The sequence below is a fragment of the Aythya ferina genome, assembly GCF_964211825.1.
Source record: "Aythya ferina genome assembly, chromosome: 2".
NCBI classification, from domain to species: Eukaryota; Metazoa; Chordata; class Aves; order Anseriformes; family Anatidae; genus Aythya; species Aythya ferina.
Genome location: NC_140297.1, coordinates 25,968,875 through 25,987,887, shown reverse-complemented (window position 1 = coordinate 25,987,887; position 19,013 = coordinate 25,968,875). Strand labels below are relative to the sequence as shown.

Here is a 19,013-nt window from a genome sequence, read left to right as displayed (position 1 = left end):
TTAAGGTGGGATAGCTAAAATCTTGAAGATAACAAGCCTTTCATTATAGATGCCACTCTTGAGTCCCTTAAATACATTAGTGTTCTCAGAAAACTAAGACAGTCTTCAAATATTTTTGGTTTTACGTGATCAATATAGAATACAACTTTTTTGTTGTTTTTCTTCTATTTCTCTAAATGAAAAGTTAGTACTGGAGTACTTCAATTATCAAATAAGCTTCCCTGATAAAGCCCACAGAAAGCTTTACAATAGTTAACTGTACAGGATAAAAGATAATTTGTACATATTATATTTTAACTATTCTTATAATGTAAGTTATGTCTAGCCATTGTATGGATACCCTTCTTAAAGGTGAACTACTAACCTGGATGGCTAAGTTAGATAGATAAATTTATTCACTGCTCTGAAGAGCTGGTAGCAAGGCCACCGAGAATTGGAAGGTATAAGTTCACTAGCAGAACAACCACCGGTTGTATCCAGATTTTCTGTGTATTTGTCTTTGGCTCAAAACAAAAGCAATCTTGAAGAGGAAATAAGACAGCTTACATCACGACCAGCTTCACCAGGAGCACCATTTGGACCAGGAGAACCCACGGGACCAGAGGGACCACGAGCACCAGGAGGACCAGAAACACCCAGGGGACCAGGTTCACCCTAATACAGGAACAGTGGTAACAAAATGTGACATATAATACAACAAAAACAGTCTTACAGAACTTTCAGCCTATATCTAAGAGAAACATTTCTCTAATCGATTCTGAAGTGAAACAGAACAAGAAGACAAGGAGAAACATATCTAACTATAGCAAATGTCACCTTCATCCTAAATTTTCTGCCTCTTCTACGCCTTGCTAAGAACAGAAACCCCTGATGCCCTTCAAAAATATGCTCACCTGCAGACACAAATCTTGTCTGTGGCAAGCAATAATGTCTCCTGCTGCTCTAAGTCTGTAGGCTCCATATAAATATCATCTGTTTGCATCAGCAGAATCTAGATCTGTCCCATAGTGTTCCTTAAGAGGAGATCTAATTTTTCTTTACACTGGTCTGTTTAAAGCAGTTAATAGACATATACTCACTGTTGCTCCAGAGATGCCTGGAAGACCACGTTCTCCCCGAGAGCCAGGCAGACCAAGGATACCAGGAGCACCAAGAATACCCTGAGGACCTGGGGTACCAGGAGGACCCTATGACATGAAGACATTTATATTAACAGATGAAAAATGGTTTTAAAGGCCCTTCACACTTCTCATTTGTTCTGCTCTGTAACTACTTTCCAAAGATCTCAATGTGTATCAGTGCCAGTTCCAATATGGAAGAATTTGTAACCAAAGGTAAGGGTCTGTGAGGAGGTAATGCTGGTTATACACCTCCCCTCCCCAACTGTTTAAACAACAGTTAAAATGCTCTTTCTGAAAAACTGTCATACACTTCTCCTTTCTAGAAAACTAGGCAAGATCCATTGAGTCCTTCCCATTCACTAACAGCAGGTGGTACAAGAACACTGGGGCATTCAGTATAGGGAAGATGACTGTGTGAGGGGAACTGTGTGAGGGGATTCCACAGTGAAGAAATTGATCATCTAATTCTAAGATAGCCTTAGAAAAAATACCTAGGCAGTTCCTAATATCTTCAGACAAGCCTTACTGCTCTTCACTGACCCGTTGAAAGACAAAGGTTGTTTAGTTAAGAGATTTTTCAGTTTCCTTAAATTTGAGCACGTGCTACTAAACTTGGCCTAAGTAATCATCCTGACTGATCACCCTATTTATTATCCTTAATTAGTCAGGCCCTCTATGTCAACTATGTTTTTATTACAACATAAAACTAGAACATTCTTTGCTTGATACTAGACATAGAGCAAGTTTTCAACTGTCACCTACAAAATTTTAATTCATGTCTGACAAGTGCACCAAAGACTTTCCTCTTAGCTACATCTTTATAAACTATTTCTTGAGTCTCAGTGGAGCTTCTGCTTAAAAGCTTTGCCAAATTTAAGGGTAAAGGAGAAAAGCCCCTCAGAGGTACCAAAACACTCTTAGAAGCTGTAACATTTACTTGAAGAGAGATAGTTTTAATGAGATGTGATACTTAATAACTTACAGGAGCACCAGCCTCTCCAGATGGACCTTTCTCACCAGCAAAACCAGGTGGGCCAGCAATACCTTGTTCACCAGTACGGCCAACTGGACCAACATCACCACGCAGACCTCTAGCACCATCTTTGCCAGCTGGGCCAGGAGGACCAGGGGGACCAGTGATGCCCTAGGATTGAGTATGAACATGACATCATTACAATATAGACCAATTAACTGGGGATAACAGGTTTTGTTTTACATCCATGTACGAAAATGGTACTTTGCAATAAACAAGTTATCAGCTGTTCCAGAGAAGCAACTGCTACTCTTCTGTTAGCTGTGGATAGCTGGAATTGGTAGAATTATTGAATATATATATTCACTATACATAGTGAATGTGGCAGAATTTATATGAAAATATTGATTGGCTCTGGAGACATTAATTGCAACTATAAAGTCTACAAGAAAACATTTCAACAGGATTGTTTTGCTTTGGATACTTGGATTTAAAGTATATTTAACTATAGGAAAGAAATACCTTTTCCAAATGGTTGGAACACCCTTGTGAAAAGGAAGTTTTACAAAAGTCAATACAAAATAAGAATTTTTGGCTGAGAAATAAAGCAGCAGTGAATCCCTTCTTAAACAAAAGGAGAGGTTGCCCTGTTTCAGACAGGGGATGGAACTGCAGATACTTTAGAAAGTGTGGACAAAAAATAATCTCTCCATACTTTGAGGAAGGTCACAACCTTCTTATTCTACTCGAAATCAGTGGTAATGTAGTTACTCTCAATGAATAAAAACAAAAGAACCCCAAATTTTTACAAATGGCTAGGTACTTCAAGATGCAGACAGATGCTTGATGGCTTGTAAAAAAAATAAACTAAATGCCTAACTCCCACTCTGGGAATTTAAGCAGTTAAGTGACTCTCATCCAGGTAAAGACCTGAAGTAATTCCAGTACAGTCAGAATTTGAGTCCATGTAACAAAGATGAGGATTATTCCTAACCAATCCAACTTTGGACTTGTCTCCCATTAAAACTTTTCCATTAGTTACTTACAGCAGGGCCTGGAGGACCAACTCTTCCAGCAGCACCAGGGAAACCAGTCATGCCCTAAAAATAAAAGTAAAAAACAAAAATTTGGTTCAAAGGAAACAATGACTTTATGGAAAGCAACAACACTAATGTTAAAAGCCTGAGGACTTACAGGAGGACCAGCATCACCACGAGGACCAGCAGGACCAGCAGCACCAGCAGGACCCTATGTGTGAAGGATTGAAAGAGACAGATGATTCAAGCAAAGACTGCTTATATTCACAAAAAGTGGATGTCAAGGGGTCAGTTTCACTCTTACAAAAGTTAAGCTAGTTCCAAGTTAAGTTAAGTTAGAAGTTAATTTAGTTCCAAGGCCTGGTATTGCCCTAAAGCATATGGTAAGATCCCTGAGCCATGTTATCTTGCAACACTTTACAGTATTTCAGAGACTGAGGCCTGACTTTCTGCATTATTTACACCAACTCCCCAGTAATGGGCCGCATGCAGGTGAAGTAGTGTGTACCTTTGGGCTATAAAGGTGTAAGCACATAAAAAGCCTTTTTGCAAGTGGGTGCAGAGACAAATTTGCACATATGCTTCTGCATGACTGGGACTGAAACTTATTTGCAACAGCATATTCTGTCTTTGAGAGGAAGGTATCAGGGTCCTCAGCTCAGGAACTTACCCACAGACACCCCCTGAATGGTCCAAGATAGACTGATTTTGCTGATCTTCAGGGCAAGTTGAAAATTATTTACTTATTTCTCTTCCTTTCAGTTCCAGACTCATGATCTGAGCCCACATAAATAGATTGACAAAGTTGATATAGTGTGTGAAAATCAGAATGCTGACTTTCCTCACAGCCTAGTTTCTTTTTTTAATTACCTTTTTAAAATTCAAGGCCTTCAGGCTAGCATATTTCTTGCTTAGCACAGTTAGGAACCAAGTGTTTTACAAAGACAGTTCACTTACTGGTGGTCCAGAAGCACCAATTGGCCCAATAGCACCTGTGGGTCCTGTTTCACCCTTAGGTCCTTTAGGTCCACGTTCACCTTTAGCACCAGGCTGACCAGCTGCACCCTATGGGCCGAAAAGAAACACACAATAAGGAGTTGGAAAAGCATAAAAAGAAAGTAAAGGAATGGTGTGAATCCATAAGAGGTCAACAATACTCACGGGAGGTCCAGCAAATCCACTAGGACCTACGGGACCAGGCTCACCACGTTCACCCTAAAGAGAGGACAATGAATTGGCTTTAAGAGGGCATTTTTCTGAACATCATGTCTTTGACACTGGACTAGTGGAAGGAATTTTACTTACAGGAATACCACGGGCACCAGCAGGACCGGCAGGACCAGCAGGACCTCCTTCACCCTGAAACAGATAGCAGAAGACATGATGTGGGGGAACACCACAGTAGTCAGAACACAGTAGACCTTGTGGTACAGATGCATAAGTAAGTCTCCACTTGTCTGTTTTGACCTGCACTTCTTTAATAATTTCTAATGATAACTGGACAGGATAAAGAATCATTATGAGCTAATGCGTGGTTCTTCGGCACCATTATCAGAATGTCTTCCCACTGCATGAGCAGGATCACGGCAATTAACCTCAACTGGAAAGAATTCCAATAAGGCCCAAATCAAATTTTTCTCTCAGTAAAAAACACTGCCATATAGATGTTTATCCCTTTCCTGTCCTTTTAAGAAGAGGCATGGGTGCTACGGCAAAATCACAATCAGCCTTACCTTCCAGATGTGAAAAACTTAAAAACTTACACTTCAACAAGTTGGAATTGTTTTTTATTAGACTAGACACTTCATCAATACTCCTGCTGTGGGTAAACTATATAAACAAGCAAGATGATTTTTCATTCAGAGAGTAGACTTACCCGGTCACCAGCACCACCAGCAGGGCCAGGAGCACCAATAGCACCAGGGAGACCCTAGAGGTCAAGAGACAGGACAACATTTCTAACAATATGTAAGCAAGAATAACTACTTATTTTTTTTTCTCTTTTCTCCTGGAGATAAATGTGATTTTCTTCCAGATATTTTAATATAAAGAACACTTAATATAAACGACACATGATTTTATCAAGAGTTTATAGTTTTCTTCCCAAAACATGCAATCTAGGACAGGCAGCTGAGATGTCAAATTAATGATAATTTTGTGTTTTTACAGGCTGCCTTTTCATTGTCTCTGTCCTCTGGAAGTTTATAGGCCCAGCCCAATATCACACTGAAAACTGTCTATGAAATACATTGATCTCTGATGTCATTTCACTGACTTGTGTACGTGAGAAGTGATCACTCCCCAGATTCAAACATCTCTGGACTAGGGGCTACACAATCATGCTGATTTGCCTCAAAAGCAAACAGCTGTAAGAGGAAATACAATACACTGGAAAATGAAAGCCCCAAATATTCTTTTTAGTCACTTAAGTTCTGAAGTGCAGCAAGGCAAACTCAGGTAGAACCAAGAAATACTTACACGAGCACCATCTCTTCCAGTGGCACCAGTATCACCTCTCAGACCTGGGGCACCCTAGAAAATCATACACGGAGAGGAAAAAAGCAATTATATTGGCAATGAACAGAATAGTTTCTAAGAAAGAAACCCTGAGCTGTTTGCTGAGTCTACATGCATTACAGAGATATATATCATGGTGGGTTTAGTGTGAGAATGGACTTATTAACCTGCATGTCAGTGCATAGTATTTTACAAAAAGGTGTAAGCCATTTTTATCCTAAGTTCCTTACAACTTCATTTACACTAAATGACTATTGTTTTGACTGAAAAAAATCTAAGTTCTAGAAATCTCAGTATAGAGTTTAAATAATGAACAGAATAGAATTTAGAACAAGATGTACCTAACAAGATAGAAATCAATTAAGGATAATTACATGAATAAAACAGAGGTTGCAACAGGACTTGCACTCAACTAGACTTCACAGCTTTATTTAACTGCTTAAACCAGCTAAAATGGTTTCTGATTTTATTTATATCTGATACAATCACAATTTTTTGTAATTGATTTACATATCATAGGCACTGCATCTAGAGTAAAGCAGTTAGGGATTTGATCAAAGATTCAGTTCTTTGTGATCTGTAAGCCTATTCCTGCTGTAAAGCCTACACAAATTTAATATTACTTTGGCAAAGATAAGCTGGTTGTTATCCAACCCTGTGAAGTTACAACTGCCACTTAAACTGATTCAAAATGCTAAGCTAAGATGAAAATACAGCCTTAGTACCTCAAAAGATTGTCAGTCTGTTGGACCAACAAAACTCGTATTAATGGAGTATTAATGAAACACTATGAAATAGTTTCACCATAAATAAAAGTCATTTGGGTAACTTTTTTTTCTTCAGCGAGGGTAATTCAAGTATCTCCCAAACCTGTGTGTGCCATAACAAAGCAGGTTAGACCACCAATCTTACCTTCTCACCCTTGCCTCCTGGAACACCAGCAACACCTCTCTCTCCTGGGATTCCACCAGGGCCAGCAGGGCCAGGACCACCAGCAGCACCAACATTACCAGGCTCACCCTAGCAGCAACAGGATATCTTGTAAGACAGAGTGAAATAATTCATACAATATGGAACAAAGTCGTCATTACTACTCAGACCATCATTCTGCTTACTTTTAAATAGACTCAGTAGTAGTATTTGGTCTCAAGCTATTGTATGTATTTTACTTTTTCAGCTAGTGAAGATGTCAGACAAACTCTGACTCTGTGGACTCCTGAGGAGTTAGTCTGTCCCACACTCTAAAGTAAACTTTAGTAGAAAGAGTACACGTGTAAATCTTGAAAATTGAGCCCCACACTCAGCATTCAGACAGTGTTGGCTTGGTAGATGATCACTTATTATCATGCTAATGTTTTGGGTAAAATACTGCTTACTAAACTCAAGAACATCTTGCCCGAGGTGGGTATAAACAGAGCTTAGAATGAATTTTGGCCAAAGTCTTCCACCCTGTCTCAGAGTAATAGTATTCCCTGCTGACAAGCTGTATTCAAACTGCCTTCAAACTGGAGCTCCCCTTCTATACTCTGTAGAGCTAAACAAAAAATCTGTTAGTGGAGACTGTGAGCTTTACTATTACTACCACGGAGCTTTACTACTTGAACTAATGGCCCAGTGGCTGTAGTGTGTAGGTTACCCATTACCTACTAATCACCTATGCTGAGTAAGGAAGGCTTTTGACTGCCCTCATCAGCAATTCAAAGTGAGGCAATAGCAGCTAGAAGAGACAGAGACATACCTTGTTACCATCAGGGCCTGGTGGGCCAGATGGACCACGGCTTCCAATGGGACCAGCAGGACCAACAGCACCACTTTCACCAGGAGGACCACGCTCACCCTGCAAGAGACAGTCTGATTGGAGTTTGTCCTAGAATTGGTCTGTAGCTTAGAGATTTAAAAGAACTGACTGATAGCAGTGACATTATGATGCATTTTCATCTGAACAAACCATTATTAATATTAAAATTATGGACATATTAACTATATTGGTCAGAAGATCTGTCTCTAGCTTTTGACACAAATATAGCAAAGTATCAAAGTCTTGCATCATAACAGCTGACAATTAAACTACAGGTACTTCTTGATCATGGAATTTGGCTACTGTGTTTACTCTCGAATAATGACTTGCTTACTGTTGTCAAATGGAGCTTATGCTGTCAATTTTAGGGCAGATAATGGCACAGGAATGAAGAGAGGTGCAGGCAATATCTAATGACTATTCCAGGCTCTGGATTCTGCCCACCACTGGTTTACACTGACATTACATAGGAGGCAGGAGCTGGCTAGCAAGGGATGGTCTCACTGAACTGGTCAGGATTAAGTCGACCTACAGACAATGGAGCTGAAAATTCTATGTACCAGGCCTCAAAGTAACACTGTAGGACCAGTCTCTTGCCATCCACACTCCCATTGTGAAGTTTGTTAACGCAAAAAAAAAAAAAGAGGACATCAGGACTTCATTACTTGGATAATATTTGTATTGCTTATTTAGGAGTTTACTAACACTGGTGTGTATTGTATGATCATATACCCTGACAAGTGGAAAGAGCAGAGAAAATTCTCTTTCCAGGCAGTCAGTCTGCTGTGTTCTGTACCCAAGAAGAGCTGTCTGTCTTGAGAAACTTCAGAATCTCAGAATCATCTAGGTTGGAAGAGACCTCCAAGATAACCTAGTCCAACCTCTGACCTAACACTAACAAGTCCTCCACTAAACCATATCACTTGTAAAAGTATATAGCTCATATTATTACTGAACACTTTATTAAGACAGTCTCTACTAGATTTCAAATGAATTACTCACTCTTGGGCCAGCAGGACCAGGGACACCAAATTCACCATGAAGACCCTAGAAGAGGAGATGGATTGATAAAAGTTATTTCAAAAGCAAACTTATTAAATTGAATGTTTCTTAGCAGTAAATAGAAATGCTTCTCAAATTGCAGCAGTATATCGAAAATCTTCAGACTAAAATCAATCTTTTAGATACATAAATGCTTTTCATATAACTGCACAAAATCTCAGAGCACACATGATAATAGTTGTACCTCTTGAGCTATTAGATTCCAAGCTCATGTCAGGCACATGCAGTGTAAGTTTTTACACTGGGACATGGAATGATGTAACTATCAACTTTAAGGGTGGTTATGATGCATAGGGTGCACAATTTGCAGGTTCCATCACACATTAACTGTGCAGATCCTGGTGCATGAATAATCACTGAGTTACCTCAGTTGCATGCCATTGTAAAACCACTGCAGTTGGTTATGTGCAAAGCCATACAACTGGAGTAATGACAATTAGACTGAACCTTGTAGATTTCAAAAGAAATTTGGACTAAAATATGCTTCATGTACTGTCTTGTCTTTTGTGGGGGATATTAATGCTGCTTATGGCCCAAAAAGAAAGCACTGGTTTTGTTTTTTCACACCAGAACTTTGAAAAAGTGAGTATGTTGAAAATGACAAAGGACCTTCTCCATTTATGGCTACCTTTTAACAAAAGCGACTATTAAACTATATATAACACAGATCACTTTGGCAAATACATTCAACAAGCATTTGCTTCACCACATGTGCAGTTCTAAGTGTAACATCTATGCAATACCTGCCCATACTTGTGCAGTACTGTGTATGGCACTCACCCTTTCACCAGGTTTACCAGCTTCACCAGCTGGACCTGAGGGACCTGGCAGACCCTAAGTGTAAAAAAAAAAAAAAAAAACACAAATAAAGTTAAGGCAGAAGCACTTCATGCTTTGTAAAACATAAATAAAGTTAGGCAGAGCATGTAGTTACTTACCTGGAAGCCAGGAGGGCCAGCTGGACCTTGTTCACCCTTTGCACCTTGGTTGCCCTGGATAGAATGAAAGAAACCAAGGGATTAACTTGGTAGCAGAAATAAAGGAAAATGGATTTGAAAATGGGAAGTCCCATTGATGAAAAATAAATCATGTATTGGATCTATGTGGAGTCTATTACTTACAGTGACACCAGGAGGACCTTGAGCACCGTTGTTTCCCTCAGGACCAGGAGCACCCTAAATGTGTTCAAGTAGAAATCTGTTATCAAAGTTTTGATTTGTTATGAGTTATATCTCTCTCAAGTGCCTCTGTGACAAAAATGAAGGTCTCTGGCTGCATAGTTTGAACTCACACTGGTACATTTAAGCTGACATCTTAGGTTTATTTGACTTACCTATTTGCTTGTAAGAGCTTCACTGTCAAAAAGCACTAGAGATACTTACACTGCATTTGTTTTAGTTGTTGCAGTGCCTTCATCCTTATAAAAACTTCATTTGGAATTACAGATACAGGAACCTGGCTGGGAGACTATATTTCTCTCAGAACAAACCAATTATTGGAATCCTTACATGGAAGATTTACTAAATTAAAACTATCAGTAAGAAAGTACTGGAAATTTATAGAATAAATTAGAAACTACACACTCTCCTCAAAAATTTGCACAGGAAGTGCTATTTTCTTCTCTTAATAGGAAGCTAATATCCCATAATTAATTACTAAAACAATACCCAGTAGGGATAATTTTCATTTAGACTAATATTAATCCTTAAGTAATAATCCCCACTGATAAGAAGCTATATGAATGAGTTCTAAAGTGCTTTTCTGTTTCATCACCTACTCATGTTTGCACAAGAAAGTGTTATCTTACTAAAGAGGCTTTGAAAATCTGTTTTTCTCTATGGAGCTTTATAAAAAAAATATAGCCACATACCCGTGGGCCAGCAAGACCAACATTGCCTTTTTCACCAGGTTTGCCAGGTTCACCCTGAAGTTGAAAAGAAAAAACACTGAAAGTTAACAAGGACTTCATATTAGGTTCAGTCTAAACTACTGGATAGAGATGGATACTCTCCTTGCTGGAAGATTTATTATAACATTTCTTTAACCCTAATGGAAAAACAACTGACATCTGTCCTTTTAAATTAGTTAGATAGAATAATTATGCAAATAAGTGTCATCTTTTCAAAATTCCAATTTTTTTGACATAGCAATCCAAGCCCTTGATATTCCATGTAACTTCCTATTTCAGACACCACACCTATGTGTGCATGCAAAGCAACACTACAAATCCAGGAGGTAACTATTGTTACTTGCTTCATCTGTGGGACATGTCAAAAGCCCCACAGAAATCACTGACAGCTTTTCTTCTCAGGTGAGCGAGCTTTGGACTACACTTTGAAATAACAATCCCCTGGAACTGAAGTTTAGGCTTTGTGTCCAGCTTTTACAGAACTTTTATGGAATTGTATATACAGAAGTGATAAATACATATATATAGCTACCATCACTTTAATGTCCAAATATTCCTAAAAATTGTTTCTGATTGTTTAATCATGTTTTAGATAATTGGAAAGCAATTTAAGATGGAACTCTCGAATGTAAGTGAATGCCATCCAATAAACAGTACAGGACAGAGAGATGTATTTGATTGTTAGAGCTGGGGACCTATGGCTTAGTCTGGAAATAGTTTCATAGAAATAGGAAGTGACTCTACTGTACTTACAGTGGGACCTTTTGGTCCAGGGAATCCAATGTTGCCAGGCTCACCTCTGTTGCCAGCTGGACCAATTGGTCCAACTCTACCATCTGCACCAGGGAAACCCTAGAAAAACAAAAAATACATATTGAATGGCGGTGGTAATTTAGTTGGTTCTGAGAGTTCAGTTTTAGGAGAAAAGTGTACTGACAGGAAGCAAATGCCATTTAGCTTTTAAACACTGTTATTACATCACATGCACCTGCATTCTTCCCTTTTTCTCTTTTTTATAGAGCTGTGAATTACTTCTTCCTCTTCCAGAACATAGTCTGGATCTAAGACCCACAGAAATGAATGGCAAGTTTTTTATAGATCTGAGTAATGTGGTAGTAAAGTCTTACTGGTTTTACATAGTCATACTAGACCTCAGTGTTAAGACCATTTCTTCTTAAATCTCAGTTTATGCTTATGCTTTGCATGCATTGGAAAAACAGAACTAAAATCAGAGTACTTACAACAGGACCTTCCTTGCCAGCAGGGCCTGGGCTTCCAGGCTGACCTGGGAGGCCCTAAGAAAGGAAAGATTTCATGTCTTTAGAAGGCATCCAACATTTAATCAGCTTTTTTACACACACGTACACATGCAGATGCCAAGTTATTGGATATACATTGTGGAAACAGGGCTGCATGTCCTATTAAGTTTGCATCTAAACTGAAGTTCAGTTTGGTGGTGTGTGCCTCCATGTGGCTGAAAATGACTGACAGGTAAGTACCTGTTTCACCCAAACTCATTTAGGCTCTACTTTAATAGAGAGTTTGAAGATGCTTAATAGTTCACACATGCATTGAAAGTGTTCAATTCATGGGAGGTGGGATAGAAAGGGACAGAATAGATTAAAGAGGACAAAAGTCATTGACATGGAAATAATCCGGCTGGATCTAGTACCACTGAAGTAGATGGCTGTTTTCAGTGAAATCATGAGCAAAATAAAATTGAAAGAATTGAGATCAGCCATCTTACATCATTTTAATAGAGTTTTCTCTTCTTTTAGTTAGTTACAGAGGACACACACTACAATTGTTATCTTAATGATCACATTGTGTAAATAATCATAAGCAGAACCCCTTTTGTAAGTCAGTGCAGTAGCTAGTAGAAGTGAATACTGCTCCATGATCAAGGCAGTAAGATGCTACCACATACAAAAGAAAGGAATTTCAATTAACATTTTGATGCTGATTAATCATTCCTCAGTTATTTTTTTCAATGGACTGATGGAAATCCCCTAACTGTGGTTAGCACAGACTTTTTTTTGCAGTTGAGTTCTGAATAATTTTATCCCCCAAATGCAAAAGTAAGTGATTTTCTTTTTGCACAGTTCAAACTTACTCTTGGACCCATAAGACCAGGCTCACCAGGACGGCCACCATCACCATTAGGACCCTTAGCACCAACAGGACCACTAGCACCACGGTTACCAGCAGGTCCCTATCAGAATAAATATACAAAATTAGGCAGAGGTAGCAAAAAGCATCATGTGTCTGTATATAAAAAGATGGTTTGGAAATAGTGACTCAGGGAGAAGTCTTACCATGACACCAGCTCTGCCATCAGCTCCAGGGAGACCACGAGATCCAGGCACACCCTGCAAGTGAACACAAAACATATCAAGAAAGGGAAGGAGAAATCTATTCCGGTATGGTGGATAATGCTTATTAAATTTCAGGTCTTCAAGCAGGTATGCTGAATATAACATAATCGCAGCTCTAAGCATTTAGAACATACATTTGTACTGAGCAGCATAAGAAATCTCTCACTTTAACCTACTTTAAGAGAGCATTTTCAGTGTAATTTAACAGTTGGTGTGGCCAACAGCTAGGATTCCACAACCTGGCAGGTAGTGTTTCACCTTCACTTCTCTGCAGAGCACTGCTAGCTCATCTGACTCTGTACAACCTACATGAGGTGCAATACTGAATCCTGGTCTCTATCAAACCTGGTGGAAACACTGCCTATATTTCCTAGCCTTTTCCACTGAATTCCTGCTCCTGCATGAGGCCACATGCCTCCTGAAAGTCACTGCATTGTTTCCTCCCCCAGAAAAAAGGGTGCTATACACCTATGAAGACACTGAATTGAAGCCTTTGTTGCATTATTTGTGAGCCAATTATCTCCTTCAAGCAGTTAAATCCCATCATGAAAGTTTATAGGGAAATCAATAATGATTCACTAAACATTAAACAATGGATAATACAAAGCACCCTGTAATTAATTCAGGGATAAGATAGTAAACAGCATTAATGCAGAGCAAAAACGGGATTGTTCCCAGCTAATCAAAAGGCTCAGAATGGCAAATGAGCTTTGCCTAGCTGCAATAACACACATTTAATGACTTCAAATAATTTAAATTGTCTTTGTCTAGCAAAGTCTAGCTTAGTTTCTTCTTTCCTTTTTGTTTCTACTTCTGGAACATGAAAAGAGAACTTACTCTCAGACCAGCAGGGCCAGGGGGACCAGCAGAGCCAGGTTCACCATTGCTGCCTCTCTTGCCTTCCTCACCACTTGGACCAGGAGGGCCGGGAGGGCCAGCAGCACCCTATTTCGACCAAACATAGGAAAAGAAGAAATCAGATGCTGTGTTGCAGGTACTATGAGGCTTTATTCATTGAAACAACACTCACACATTGCCATACTTACAGGCTCACCCTTGTTACCACTTTCTCCCTTGGCACCAGCAGGGCCTGGTTCACCCTAGAGTCCAACATAAAAAGAGGTTACAGAATTACATACCATTCTAAGAATCCTTTTCTACCTGTACAGCTTTCATGAATCAAAAATATATTTCATCATCCAATGTCACATCTGCCTCTATTCTGATAGATGGTCAATAAATGTAAGTATTTTTGGCCTAATGGGCACGAAAACAAACATGTTAAGATGTTTAGAAGTGACAGTAATGGAAGTATGAAGCATTAAGGGCTGGTTCCTCCACTGAGGATACCCATTGAGGGCCTGATTGGGAGACTGTTGTCACGTCTCTTGATAGCATCAACATGGACAGAGCTTAGTAGTTCTTGCACTCAAAGGGAGTACAAAGTCAACCTCCTCAGCCTCAGTAACAGTAACACAGAAATGAGCTACAATGCCTAATTATAGTGAAGCAACAAGTGTCTACATTAAATGCAAAAATATATCTAGAGGAAATCTTTTACAGTGATGGACACTGTCCAGCTTTCAAATGAAGACATGCAAGAGAAAAAGTCACTTACAACAAGTCCTCTAGCACCACTTGGACCAGCGGGGCCAGGAGGACCAGGAATACCACGGGGACCAGGCAGACCAGGAGCACCAGCAACACCAGGAAGACCCTGCCCAAGAGAGGAAGAAAATGTATTGTGAGCCCATTATCTTTTCTGTTGCATTAACTGATTTTTATTATACTTTTTAAATTAAAGCAAACAAGTGGAAGTATGGCTCTACTTACAGCTGCACCTTTAGCTCCAGGAAGACCATTAGCACCAGGGTTGCCCTATTAAGACAGGAAATATGATACTGGTTAATTCAGAGTCTCACGTGCACCATTCAACAATAAAGACTAGCAAGCTACTCACTGGAGGGCCAACGGGACCGCTGGAACCAGGAAGTCCAATCTCTCCTCTTGGACCAGCAGGACCAGTAGGGCCAACATTACCAGCAGGTCCAATTTCACCCTGTTTGAGAAAAGGATAAAGCTCTCTATCAGCATGCACAACATTAGGGCAATAGCAAAGCAATCCTTTATTTGCCTGACATTAAGACAACAGTAAGACACAGGTTCCTGTTTCAGAGACCAGGGAATCAAGGGACTGAGAGCCTTCATTGAATTTTGAAGGCACTGAATCCCAGGTAGGCCACACTGAAGCTGATAGTTAAAATGTGAACAACAGATTATCAGCTTATCTGTGTTATTATCAAGAATTACACAAGGTTGGCCTAGAAAGTTAGGATTAAGATTCCAGTCTTATCTGCATCCATTTATCACCAGCAGCGCCCGAAGATGCCTTACAGTGTTTGACACCTAACTGACCATTATCTTGCACCTTAAGCTTCAATTTGCACTGATGCAAAGTGCAAAATTATGGCTGATCAGAGTATTGTGGAACAGTGCTCACAGTGGTGTAAATGATAGGGGTAAAGGTTCTTGGTACCGCTCTCAGAACTTTGTTTTCACTAAGTCTATTATAAAAGCCTAAACTGAACATAATGACAACTTATAATGAGAAATTCTGTAAGTATCCAGAGTCCACGCCCTGGATATGTAAGAGGTTTTCTCTTGAAATTATTTGCTGTAACCACATTGACATCTGTATCAGAACAGATTTCATGATTTCCAGAAATCTTGTTTTTTCAGAATAACCATCAGAAGAACAATTTTTCCTCATCTTCCATGCAGTTAATATAGAGAGGTCTAGTAAACAATACTCTATCTTCCTATAAAAGGAGATCAAGGTAAGAATTTTGTCTACTGCAACATAGAATTTGTGTACACATGTTAAGGATGAAAAATAGTATCACACCACATATGAGTGTATGCAGCTCTTCTTGACAAATAGTCAGTGAAATTTGTAAACGCAGTGCATGGACACTTGCCTAAAGTCTTCTGAGCAATTCCAGTAAAATTCAAAATAATGAGCCTTACCCAGGTAAAAATGCTAAGATCCGAGCAATAAACTGAATCATGTAGTCTACAAGAGAAAAATGGCGTTGCCCTAAACCTGGGAAGTTCAAATGCAGTTTCTGCATTGTAATTTCAAGAACTCAGGTTGGAAAGAGCCTGAAACTCAACTACAGCTTCTTTGCTCTCCACTTATGTTAAGTGACAAGAACTGCTACTTTGCTTATTTGTCATGATCCATATCACCTTTCAAAGGTGCTTAAAACAGCAGCATCACATAGGATGCAGTGAAAAAATTTGGTTATACATCTTGCTGAACCTGCCTAGCATCAGTCCTTTGAGTCAGCTCCCACCTAACTCATTAGCAACTGCAGCTCTCAGCCACGACTTGCTGGCTGTACAGACCTCCTGAGCTTTTTTCTACATGTATTTTGGATGTAGAACTGCATCTGTCACACAAGATAATACAGTCACTTCAGTATGTGTGACTATCAGCTATGAAATTAACAGCTGTATTTGATATTAACTTTCATATATCAAGTTCTCCAAGTACTGTAGGAATTCATGCTCATTCTGATCTGTAACAGTTTGATAAGACAGCACTCCAACTTCAGAAAGGGTGTATTTTTGTTGCCTATCAATACTAGTAACTGTACTTTATATTCACTGTACCAGTAGAAGGAGATATTCATACCTTAGCACCAGGAGCACCTGGGAAGCCTGGAGGACCAGCAGCACCAATAGGGCCCTGTGAAACCAAGGGGAAGAATATGAGTAAATGCATTCAGTGATTGCACAAATACCTTGCTTGCTCAAGTAAACAGATTTAAAATGCACATTTACGTAGACATTTCTGCACGTTACCACTTCAGAACATTGGTTGCCTTTTGCAACTCCAAATGGACAGGTTTGGTTCACTACAAACAGCTGACAGCAAGGTCAATGGTGAAAAACATTTGTAGTGAAGCTAAAAGTGTGTGAGTTAAGCAATGACTTGTAAAACCTTGCCTTGAGGGCAAACACCTGAGAAAGAATAAAACAGAGGATGGGCTGAAACAGGCATCAGCGAGGCAAGATATCTTGCTGTACAGTCCCAAGATGGATGAAGGAGAGCACTGCACCCTGCAACTGCAGTTCTTGGGTGGCTGTTTCCAACACATTTACTGTGCAAGGGCAACTGTGTACACTTCCACAGCAGTAACTGTTCTGGCCTATCACAACAGCTCGTTGTTGCTGACAGCATTTGTCCTTCACACATGGGAAGAAGATTGGTGAGATCTCTGCACCACTTTACAAGCCAGTGCTTGACCAAACTTTCAATTAAGTCAGTAAAAATGTTTACTAGAATTTGGATCAAGCGTAACAGCTGCTGAGGGCAGGAGTTGATTCTAAGGTGAGAACAGATTAGCAATCTTGATTCATAAACAGAATAATTTCAGACTGCAAGTATGCACAGCCACAGTGCCCTTTCATGTCAGCTTGCCAAGGACCTTCTACCAAACCTAGCAACTGTTACGAAATTTATGATTATGATAGGACAAGTTTCCTAGCATACAGTAGCCAGACACCAGAAGAGGAGATACACTGATGGATTCATAGTCTGTTATTCTTTAATGTATAAAAATACAAAGGGATAATTTTTCTTTGATTATTAATGAAATATCCAACTCATTCATAGCTATTGGAGATTGACATCTGCTTTTGTGAGCTAATATCTTTGAATTATAAATACCCATTATAAAACTGCCTCAGTTCCAAGAGATTCAAATGGGTCAGCCTATATAGCAAATAGGAACTGGCTTCTGACATTCTATAACCTACTGCAGTCATTATAAACTGTGTACCTGGCATTCTCACTGGTTTTGCATACAGAAAATGAGACTAATTGTCCTGTAAATATGCATGAATATATACACTTTCTGAATTTCCATTATGGTGACTCTTGACATTTTAAATTCCTAGAGGAATAAGAATTTCATGGTATTTTTGTCTAGTTTAAAAAAATAATTGCTTTACAGAGTATTTGCAGCACTGTAACTTAAGTATACGTAAAATAACTTCACTGGCATAGACAAATTGACCCAATGCAAACCCCTGCTACTACAGGTTGTCTATTTGTCTGTTTTAAATACCTACTGATGTATGTTTTTAAATACTGTGGGGGGGAATTGAAGTGAAACTCATACTTCTGCAAACATTCTATTTTGCTGAAGCATGAAAGATATTTGCTGTGACGAGGAGTATTAAAATCAACTTCTGGCAAAGTAGACAGGACCAAGTATGACTTCATCATTGACCCATATTTTGAATGCAAGAAAGAAAAACTATTCTGGGCTATTACTGATTTATTTTTTTAAAGCTTTGAAACTCTACCCTTGTGCCTACATTTACATCACTGAAATAAATGAGGTTTACTGAAGTTGGTGGTACACTATGGCAACACTAACTCCGTTAAAAGGGGTGTATCTGGATCAGCACTTACTGGAATAGTATTGCAGGTGCAAAGCTGTGCCCCAGTGTGCAAACAATACTTTCAGGACACATGTAATATTAGTCCTTTGCAACATGTGCATGGAATCTACCTGTTAAAAAGTACACAGTCTCTTTAGATCTGGGATGAGAATTGCTCTGTTACACTGGTGCAACTGAGGATTCTGTTCGTCAGCTGTTTCCCTATACACTGGTGTCAATGAGAGTATTTTGTCCCTTCGACAAAGATGTGTTTAATATAAAACCTGAGGATATTGTCTGCAATGGACTTATACTGTTGCTTATCAGACCATCAGAGAAAGAGACCCGTGTTAAAAACATCCACAGAATCAACTTCTCTGGAGCCTTCCCTCTCAAGTCCTATATAGAGGAAATAGTGGACACAAGGCCTAATGGAACCAGGTTGTTAAAGATCAAGACTGGAACTTACAGCAGGTCCAGTGGGGCCAGCACTGCCATCACTTCCACGAGCACCCTGTCAGCAGAAAACATGGTAAGTAAAAACTGGAAAGAGATTCAAAGATCAAAGAAAGCCACAATAAGCAGCTGTTCATGACTACAAACAGACGGATAGAAAGCCACTTACAGCTGGTCCAGGGGCACCTACTCTTCCTCTCTCACCAGGGAGACCACGAGCACCCTGAAAGAAAAATTAAATTCATTTACACCTGTTCACTAAAGGTATATATTTTTTTCTTCTGCTAAGTCACTATACGAAGAAGGGTGCA

At 39.4% G+C, this 19,013-nt stretch overlaps 1 protein-coding gene across 2 annotated transcripts in view; it reads right to left on the bottom strand.

Moving 5' to 3' along the window:
• The window catches only part of COL1A2 (collagen type I alpha 2 chain), a 37,229-nt gene that overhangs the window by 6,001 nt on the left and 12,215 nt on the right, over positions 1-19,013 (bottom strand). For both annotated transcript variants that reach the window (XM_084507839.1, XM_084507838.1), the window contains exons 12-40: positions 18,872-18,925; positions 18,716-18,760; positions 16,490-16,543; positions 14,753-14,851; positions 14,626-14,670; positions 14,411-14,509; positions 13,839-13,892; positions 13,630-13,737; positions 12,733-12,786; positions 12,531-12,629; positions 11,659-11,712; positions 11,171-11,269; positions 10,379-10,432; positions 9,630-9,683; positions 9,447-9,500; positions 9,289-9,342; positions 8,449-8,493; positions 7,387-7,485; positions 6,561-6,668; positions 5,610-5,663; positions 5,008-5,061; positions 4,437-4,490; positions 4,293-4,346; positions 4,089-4,196; positions 3,289-3,342; positions 3,141-3,194; positions 2,104-2,265; positions 1,080-1,187; positions 547-654 (exon numbers count right to left, since the gene is read on the bottom strand). In XM_084507839.1, coding sequence (XP_084363965.1) covers positions 547-654; positions 1,080-1,187; positions 2,104-2,265; positions 3,141-3,194; positions 3,289-3,342; positions 4,089-4,196; positions 4,293-4,346; positions 4,437-4,490; positions 5,008-5,061; positions 5,610-5,663; positions 6,561-6,668; positions 7,387-7,485; positions 8,449-8,493; positions 9,289-9,342; positions 9,447-9,500; positions 9,630-9,683; positions 10,379-10,432; positions 11,171-11,269; positions 11,659-11,712; positions 12,531-12,629; positions 12,733-12,786; positions 13,630-13,737; positions 13,839-13,892; positions 14,411-14,509; positions 14,626-14,670; positions 14,753-14,851; positions 16,490-16,543; positions 18,716-18,760; positions 18,872-18,925 — 2,142 coding nt within the window. The remainder of the gene's footprint in view (positions 1-546; positions 655-1,079; positions 1,188-2,103; positions 2,266-3,140; positions 3,195-3,288; positions 3,343-4,088; positions 4,197-4,292; positions 4,347-4,436; positions 4,491-5,007; positions 5,062-5,609; positions 5,664-6,560; positions 6,669-7,386; positions 7,486-8,448; positions 8,494-9,288; positions 9,343-9,446; positions 9,501-9,629; positions 9,684-10,378; positions 10,433-11,170; positions 11,270-11,658; positions 11,713-12,530; positions 12,630-12,732; positions 12,787-13,629; positions 13,738-13,838; positions 13,893-14,410; positions 14,510-14,625; positions 14,671-14,752; positions 14,852-16,489; positions 16,544-18,715; positions 18,761-18,871; positions 18,926-19,013) is intronic.